The 9,880-nt window shown below is 37.3% G+C and overlaps 1 protein-coding gene across 2 annotated transcripts; it reads right to left on the reverse strand.

Moving 5' to 3' along the window:
* Positions 1 to 205: 205 nt before the first annotated feature.
* On the reverse strand, positions 206 to 7,659 carry LOC113499720 (atypical kinase COQ8B, mitochondrial-like). Of its 2 annotated transcripts, none has more exons than XM_026880303.1 (9): positions 7,543 to 7,659; positions 4,606 to 5,184; positions 4,310 to 4,526; positions 3,987 to 4,196; positions 3,798 to 3,913; positions 3,552 to 3,714; positions 2,899 to 3,101; positions 2,673 to 2,825; positions 206 to 2,368 (listed from the first exon to the last, which is right to left on the reverse strand). In XM_026880303.1, exons 2-9 carry the CDS (start codon positions 5,179 to 5,181, stop codon positions 2,081 to 2,083), a joined length of 1,926 nt encoding a protein of 641 aa, XP_026736104.1. In that variant the 5' UTR covers positions 5,182 to 5,184; positions 7,543 to 7,659; the 3' UTR covers positions 206 to 2,080. The 2 variants fall into 2 exon arrangements, with proteins under 2 accessions (XP_026736104.1, XP_026736112.1); XM_026880311.1 differs by lacking the exon at positions 7,543 to 7,659 and adding an exon at positions 6,770 to 7,476.
* Positions 7,660 to 9,880: the final 2,221 nt, after the last annotated feature.

Consider the following 9,880-nt stretch of genomic DNA (forward strand, 5'->3'; position numbering starts at 1 on the left):
CAAGGAGAGCAACGATGAACCGATAGATGTCGCTTTTAGATTATTTCATCTGCTGCAACTCCAGGTCGTGTTCTCTATGATGAGGCCTCGTATCCACCAGCAACAGCTGAAGCGCAACACGTCAAGCTTAAAATTCCACGCTCTTGCAACGCATTAAGCAACGTGTTGCGCAACATGTTGCCAAGTGGAACAAAGAAACTAAACATCCACAAGAAGATACTTTATTTAATATAAGTAGGTACTTTACAGCATCATAGAAATTTTACAGTTCATTGTGAGATTCACAAGTACAAATCAATCACAATTTATTCGTGGTCTACATTAAAACGAGGTAGTTTTTAATGAGAGACCTTCGTAGCTTCGGTGTGGTCAGAGTCAATAGAATCCACTACTACTACGTTATACATTAGACATACGTTTACTTTGTAGAAGTACAAAATTTATATATAAGCATAAAAAATTAAACGTGCTCATTAAAACTCTTCAGAGCTTAGCACCGCTAAATGCAAATAATACTTTATAAAATAGTCTTAAGCTTTGTGCCTGCACAAAATTTGTTCATGATCAAATCATATCCGCATATAATAAACCCTGTAATTGAAATAATTTTTGTGAAACAAAATCGTTCCATGATATGTATTTTTACTCGATGTAAGCAAAATAATCGATTTTTTAAATTGAAATTTTGTTTTAATTCTTTTAACTCACGATAAACTTATAAGCCCATTAAATTTACTTAAAATAATAACATATCCAAATAGTGACTCTTAATAAATACTTAAAAATACATACTATAAGTAATGACTAGGCCGTATTGGATACACAACAAGCGTATTTTAAATTAAATTTAAAAACTTGCGCAAGAAAACAAGTGCGAAACAATTTGTATCCAAATCCATGAGCATTTCGAATTGTTCTTTAGTTCTGTTATTAGTTGGTCAGTTAACCTTGTATATTTTCGACAATTATTATAATAAAATGCATAAGTTACGCTGAAATGCCAGTTGAGATAGATTCAGAAGGATAATAGTTATTTCTCGTATGATAGAATTAGTTCCCTACTTGTAATACTACAACTACTTATTTTAACATTTATGAATAACTACCAACTTAAACACATTGTTTATACTGCATATCATCGGAGCTCATGTGCCACGAAACATCGACATCGATCGTCGTGTTGACTTCTACCAATATTTTGCTGTTCACTTTCATTAACCGAACAATGTGTTTTTATCAATCCCTTACTAATACCGATCATCTTACTATCCTAAAATTTTAAACATTTACTTCCTGGACATCTAACACCTGAATTGAAATGGATTAAACACCACTGTGTATACACGAAAAACATCAATATGTTAAAAACACCGAATCCATACACCGAGATAACAAAATGTATCTGTTATTACTACTGAGTACTCTAAAACTTCAAATTGTAATTATATTAAACATCGATTGAATTCACGGCAATATTAAAATGTTATTTAATGAATATGGATAAACTACTACATCGAGACATAAATATGTAACTGTTCTGACACTGATTGACAAGACAACGAATCATCATTGATTAAGATAATTGACACCAATAATCAGAAACATCAAAACACCGAGATAATATGTAATTCGTAATTAACATCGATTGACACTACATCGTCATATTGTAATTAATAGAGAACACCGAGATTGTGTGAGACATCAATATGTAATTGTAAGTGACACCAAGACATAGGAATGTAACTATAATCAACATCAATTTATACTGAAACATCAATGAATATGTACGACTTAAATGTTAACACCGATCTACTAATTTTAAACAATATTCTAAAAGTAAAACGCTGAAAAACGATCTCCCCTCAGTTTTCGAAAAAATGCCAACATTGTTAAGCGCCGCGAAGATCTTTACCAAGAACATGACAAGGAAGATCGTTCTCAACGTTTATGAGATCATAAGTTTTAAATGACACATCGATAACGCCAGATTTTATGCTCAATAATCAAATGTTGACATAAAATCGTTGGAGAATACGGTATACGAGAAGGCTGACCACACCTTGGCTACGGAGGCTAAAGTCTATCTGAAGCTATTAGTCTTGTACTGGTCGTAAATTTCATGGAACATGTTGCGGCAGTTCATCTTGACGCGTAGTTTGGAGCAGAGCAGGAAGACGCCAGAGAGCTTCCTGTGTAGAGAGTAGATCTCCTCTGGTGGCGGGCACAGGCGCTGCGTCAGGATGGTAGGAACCAGCGCCTGGATGCGGCGCGTCGTCTGCTGCGTACCGAAATCAAACTCCCCGGAGCCCGCGCTCGTGAACACCTCGCCCATTATCATAACGGTGTCGATATGAGTCTCCTCCATCGCCTAAAAATTTACATCCTTGTGTCAGCATTTCAATTGATGCGGAATTGGCCAATTGCGGTGATCAATATCTTATTTGCGCTACTTGCACTTCTAGAGTGGAAATTGGCAAATCACGGTTCAGTGGAAACGCTTCCTTCATAGTAATGCTCGTTAACATATACTTACCTTAGCCAGATAAGCAAGAAAATATAGAAATATGGCGATAGCAGTGAACTTGTGGTCCGTAGCGTGTACCTAACCCGCTGATGGAAATGACTTTGGAGTCCCGATGTGCTGAAATGGACGTAATAGTTTACTGGCTGACCTTAGACTCATAGCCGGTCAGGAATTTCATCTCACGCGACATTCGCAAAATGGCGTCCCTGTCGCCGAGCGAGGCGGCATGGATGATCTCAATGTACTGGTCCATGAACTCCTTGGAGTACTCCCGGGTGGCGCCGAAATCCAACAGAATCACCTGGTTATACAAGAAAGAGAGGAGTGATAATACTGTAGGTGAAGATATACTCTGTCGTGTGTATTAAGCGTACCTGCTTGGTAGTGGGGTTGTAGAAGAAGTTGGCCCAGTTGGGGTCGGTCTGCATGCAGCGCAACACGAACATCTCCCTGAGCACGAGCTGCATGATCTTGTAGGCGATGTCAACGCGGACCTCGTACTCGGCGTCGAACAGCTTGTCCAGCGGCACTCCTTCGATCAGCTCCGTAGTGAGCACTTCAGGGGAGCAGAGCTCATCTAGAACACATTGTAAGGATGTAGAGCAAACAACTATTGATTGAGCCCCAAACTTGATTTCGCATTATCGTACTTTCGCAAAATGTCACATGAGTAACGATGTGATTCAAACAGACAATATATAAGTATTCTTATCTATCGCATTGGATTTTAAACAAATAAGCGCAAAGTTTTGAGCAAAAGACATTCGCGAAAAGGCAGTAGCACAGTACGAGACATAACAAGTATAAAAGTTATGACAAATGCTTGTGCTTCGCATTTACTTACGCATTCACGAAGGTTTGATAACAAACTGCATCTGATAAATCATAAACTGATAAAATCGATGGACTCGCTTACAATACTTGCAATCATTTATAAACTAGTCAGGCTAATCTAGAAAAACGCTATAGCAACTGTGAGGAGGAATCCATAGCGAAGGAACATCATAAACAGAAGAAGTGCACTGACCAATAACTTCCGGCACGAAATACTCCGGGTAGGGAGCGAGTAGTTTCTTAAACTTCCGAGTGCACTCGGCCTCGCGCAGGTAGTCTACCTCCCAAGACAGCTCCTTCTTAGCAACCTCCACTATGTTGTCGATGAACATTCCACGCGGGAAAATATTCCAGACCTGACAAAATTTAAAGAACAAAAAGTTTTAGCCAAAGATATAATTTCCCATTTGCAAGGCGATGTTCATTTTCTTTACTATACCTTCATGACGCCGATGAGGTTGTCAATGTCGCTGTTAATTCCTTTAGCAACGCCCGGGTACTGCACCTTCACCGCCACCTCCTTGCCGTCGTGAAGTATGGCCAGATGTACTTGACCTGTACACGGGAACAACACTTGTAGAGAAGTACGCAGGTTTTACCAGCACCTGCTAAAGTAATAACTACTCACCAATGGAGGCAGCTGCAAAAGGTTTGTCCTCGAAACTGGCTATCTTGACCCTCCACTCCGGGCCTAGCTGTGTTGCGAGAACCTTATGAACTTGCCACGACGGCATGAAGTCAGCAGACTGACGCACGCGTTGGAAGATACGCTGCAGCTCGGGTGAGATCAGGGAATCGTCCTGGAGACTTAGCAGCTGTCCAAGCTTGAGAGCGGCTCCTAAATTAATCAACAACAAAACCTATAATGCAGCTGCTACCGCCTTCCTTTAAAATTAATAAAGATTTTTTTCAGCAACATAAGGTTTAAATCGACCAAAACCTAATGCTCACCTCGAACTTTGCACAGTGTGTCCACAATTCTCTCAGCATTTGCCGGAGACAAGAAAGCATGAGCCGTGTCATCAACACGTCCCGTAACTTTCTCGTAAGTGTTCCTGGCGTACTGGGCCACGGTGCCGACCCCCAAGCCAGCTGCCAGAGATCCGAACGACAGCATGCGGCCGAGACGAGAAGACGGGACCACGCGAGCCTTAGAGTTCTCGCTCAGCTATCAACATCATAACATATTAAAATATAGAGAAAATATAGCATTCTTGAAACAGAAACAGATCATAACATGTACTTACCGCAATCCTAACCTTCTTCTTAGCCACCGGTTTAGGCTTCGGCTCATCGCTGGAGCTAGACATGGGCTCATCTTCGAAGCTGATTGGCTCAGGGGAGTACACGGCTTGCACTATATCCTCGGCTCTTTTGATCTTTTCCATTTCCAGTTGGTGTTGAAGGTCCTCAATAGGAGCCACAATATCGACCGTAGGTGACTCAGGTTCAGGTGGATCTACTATCTGGACTCTTTTCAAGGTCTCGAATGTGCGGTTGAATTCTAAGTTGAGCTCGTCGATCTCCTCCCTCATCTGCTGCTCCGCCTGCGGCCTCACGGCGCTGTGCTTGATGTTAGGTATGTGCATGACTGCGAACTGTCGCAGACCGTGCGCCACGGCCAACGCTCTGTCCACCCATTCCTTGGCAGTGGTAGGACCCGGGTTGAACGACATCGTGACAGGTGGGCAGCTAGTCAACAGGGGTTTTAAACTGGAGTTATTCCATACTACAGAAGCTACTTCCTTTTGTGTTATTGCTGAAGCTTCCGCAACAAGTCGCACTCCCCTTAGAACTCCAATTAAATCGTTAATATACGACATATTCTGTAAATAAAGTTTGGATGTAAGTATCATATACCGAAACGAAGTATCCATATGTTAACTTTAAAGGCTATTTTAATTCCGGACTTGAAACTTAATTGTGATATTTTTTTTCATTAACAGTATACAGCAATCAATACAACATTACAGCCCTCGCGCCTCTCTCATGAAATTCGTTAGGGTTAAACGGTTTTATCATTGAGATGCTATCCGTTCACTGTTCAGGTTCATTATTAGACCCTAGTACTAAGAGTACAGTACTCGTAGCTAAATAGTATTATAGTTGCGTAACAAATCTGTAACCTGTTGTAGAAGCACGCACTGGAGAGATACCACCAAACACCTAACTGACAACTATCACAGTCAAAGACCAACCCGGTTTAGGCGACCACTGAATTGAAATTTGTGGAATCATTCTGGGAAACAGGATGACGCATCACCATTTGGTTACCGACACAAGACCTACATAAGAACTGTCTAGAAATTGAATAGGATTGCACAGCACAAGTCAATAACACAACAGAACTTCTGTTCTGATCTGTTTCTTTTGCCACACTGAATAATAACACAATACTTTAAGTAATCTCTTTGTTTCCCTTCCACTACTGGAATCATATCACTTTATGAAATATTTTGTCGATATTGCTAATTCGGATGATGTGTTAAGATAGGCAGTTACTCCTTGCAAAATACTGGCAGCTGCAAGTTCTGCAACCAGGTAGACTGAAAGCCGACTCCAACATAGTTTGGAAAACGCTGATGAAACACATTGCCGCTGCCGGACAAAATCCAGACTTCCAGGGAATATGATCCCCTTCCTTTGCCTAGAACCAGTTGAGTAATATACAAGTTTCTTTTGAAATGCCTGCTGCAATACTGCCTCAAATGAACAAGAGAAATGTGTTTGGTGTTCAGGTTTGTATCAATATAACATGAGTGCCCAATCCAATTGATTACATGGGATGTCATTGGAATCCACATCTTGAACCCCTAAGACAAACCTGTTGACCATTTCTTTGGTCTGCCATGACTTATTCCAATGAAGGGATAATAGTATCCATACAATTGTTTCCTTTGCCTAAGCAAGATAAACTAAAACTTAGTTTCTGAATTTCTACAGCAATTCTGGTTTGTAATTATCTAATGAACACCAGAAGGCTTGCATACATCTGTTGAACACTAATCGTTTACTTCATAGGTCACGCATGATTGATTTTGTTGCATCTCGTACAAACCACTGATACCCTGAATTGGGTTTGGAAATATTTTACAACACAAATTTTGAACACTTCTTTATTACTAGGGGTCTGGATAATCTTAATAGTTGCTTTCTTTTGTTCCTGTCTTCAGAATATACATGCAAATTACTTTTACCATTCATTGATTCAATTATCTGAACCACACCCGATTCCTTTTATAATCAATGTTCCAATTATTTCCAATTATACAGCTATTTGTTATGTTATCTTAACACTTGCATGTAATTTTTAAGCTAATCCATAGTGTGATATGGTAAAATACCGACCAGACCATCTTAACATATGGCACTGCCCCTTACCCTGAACTTAAGACCTAGTGCTGCACTTACCTACTCCCATGTAGTTAAGGATTACTGCAACTGTAGCAGACACTACTTCTCCATTCCTATCTCGGTAGAGTGTGATTTTGATATCATATCTGATTTGGCTGGGACCCTCTACTTCTCCAGTCATCATGATTGAGAACTACTTATTTAATAAATTGTAACAAATTTTAATAGTTTCCTATTAAAAACACTTTACTATATAGATTTTCAATAACTATTCAATCAATTGACCACTGATTAATATTTAAAAGCCAACACTATCAGGTTTTATTTAATTTTACAAGATAAGTCTTCAATTTTATGATATGCAACTGAAAGCACTGAAAAATCAATATTTAAGAGCTAGATGACATTTGGTCTATCATTAATTGCCATATGCAGCCTCGATATCTACCTTTCAGATAGACTTGGGAGGTACCTAGCCTGTCTATATTCCCCTGCGCTCTATACTCTCCCCATTTCAAGGTAAAATATAGTGCAATAGGGACTTGAACGTTTCCCGGTCGGTGTTTTGACAGTTAAGAGTGCATCGTACGATCGTAGTACTATCGCATGAATATATGTGCAAGTTTTGAAACATTGTTTCTCGATGCAAGTTTCTATCGAAAACTGGAATTTGCGCTACCATTTAAATGTTTTATATACGATGAAAGCAAATTTTCAAGGCTCTGAAACATAACGTCTTAACTTTGGGCTAAAAATACTCAAAAAAACTTGGAATTTGTAGAAAGCGCATAATCAAAGAGTAATTATTATTTTGTAAACAGAATTCATACCTTTGTAAATAGTGTGGACACCTGTTTAAGCTTATTCAAGGCTATTTAGATAAATGTTGCATAACATAGGCTGTTTGTGATAAATATGTCAACTTAGAAATCGCTATGACTGTAATATGTCACAGCTTTTATTATGATAGAAAAGTTTAGATTAGAACTTTTGGTTCTGATTTTATTATTAATGAAGTTTCAGGTACCTTTAATATGAGTAGTACAAGTCATATTATTTTTGAATATATTAAATAGATAGTAATACCCAGTATTCATTTATAATTCAAAACTTTAATCGCAATTTAATGCCCTATGCACAATATGCACATGTTTCAACTTTCCAGTGTATGTTATTTAAAAAAATAATATCGAGGGTTATATAATATTATTATTATTCCCTGCTCGCTAAAGTTTAGATGGAAATAATATTAAAAACTTTTTTCTCGAAAAGACCGATATCGACAAGCAGATTATGCTGTTCCCGCACTAATTGCAGTGTGACCAACTCCTTTAGCTAATTTTGCACAAGAACGAGCTGATGGTTTTTGCATATTTTTAACACTCTAAGCTTTATCCTAAGCTCATAACTAATAGTATTTAAAAAAAAAATATTCTTTTAACAACATTTAAAGGAAATTACGGTCTTATAGTAGGTTTACAGTTCAATGTAATGGCAACTGGGTATCAAAAAAGCGGTGCGTTTCTTTCTACGTCCGCAATGTTCGAAAAAATCGATATTACAATTTCTTTAAAAGACATTTTCTATAATGTTCTATAATTATGAAATGGTAGCAGTAGACGTATTAAGCCTTGCTCTATGTAAAAATAAGGAACTGTCCATGTTTATGTAGGATTTTACTTAAATAGTGATATTTTTGCATTTTTAACGCAGCCTTTTCTCTTCGCAATCCTAATCAGATCGGAACACTGTCAATGTCAATAGAATTCTACGACTCCTGTCAAATTTCAGCTAGTGTTTTGTAAACAAACAAATGAACCACTTTATTTTTCCCTACGTAACCCATTATCCCTGTTCTTGTGGTGTAATCAAGTACTAACATCCATTTATTTTGTACTCCCTATAGGTATCCATGATTCAATATAATCAGATCTACAGGATTTACTAAGTGTTTTGAATGAGGAAGAAGTCTGTCTGTTACGTTTTCAAAGATCTCTTAACCACTCCTTCCCGGAACTAAATGTCAAAAATTGATGTCAAAAAATGACTTTCATACAATTTGGTAGTTAGCATGAAATAAAATTAAGGTATAATACCAACAGGGAAAAATACTTACTTGAAGGGTTTCAGATAGATGCACACCACCCAAGTAAAGGATTGGATACAAATAAAAAGTTTAAGGTGGCACAACGGGTGGTCTCATAGCTAAAAGCAATCTCTTACAGACAACCTTTGCATGGCCTAGATAAGGAAGTAGTTTGTATGCAAGAAATAAAACACCATTTACATTAAATTGTTTTTATTCTTATTACACTATATTACAAATAAATATCCAAATTAATGAATAAACGGTTTTTAATAGCTTTGAATGCAATAAAACTATAAAACCAAAACAAAATAATAACGAAACCTCTCTCTTGAATAAATTAACACCATGCATGAAGTAACAAATAGAATCTATAAAAACGAATATACAAATTATCACGATAGGAAAATAATGTTCACACAAATTACAATGAATACCAATAAAATTATTAATAATTCAAAGGTATTTGGTAAAAATTATTGAACAGTACTAAATAATATGAAATACATGGTTGAGGCTATGTTAAACTGGTGCAGGATGTAATATATAAGTATGAGCTATATCTTAGGTTACCGGGTAATATCAAAAAAGTTTATGAGTGTGTCCTGAAATTCATGAACCTGTTTGGATAAAATTTGCTATGGAGGTAGCTCACACCTTGGATGACTACATATCAGAGGGAGATAAGTAACCTCCTTTTTATTGACAGCAAAATTTATAAGGATAACAACTTTTATATGTATCACACAAACTTAACATAGCTCAACCATAAAAACCACTATAGTTTTAAATAATTACATCAAGTACTTTTATTTATGTACTAAGATCATAAAATTACGTACAACATCGATCACAACATTATAAATATAAAGCAAACATTTAAAATGCAAGATAACTATGTAATATAATTGGAATACTAGTTTAAATGCGAACCACGCTTATTATCACCCACAGGGACGAGGGAAAATGAAGGAAAATCTTCAGCAATATAATTGAGCGATCAAATATTATATTAAATTATTTATATGAGAAAACGTTTGCCGTACAATTTAGTTCTTAGTCCTAATTTGGTAGAATTTGTG

This window comes from Trichoplusia ni, chromosome 1 (assembly GCF_003590095.1).
Source record: "Trichoplusia ni isolate ovarian cell line Hi5 chromosome 1, tn1, whole genome shotgun sequence".
Lineage (NCBI taxonomy): Eukaryota > Metazoa > Arthropoda > Insecta > Lepidoptera > Noctuidae > Trichoplusia > Trichoplusia ni.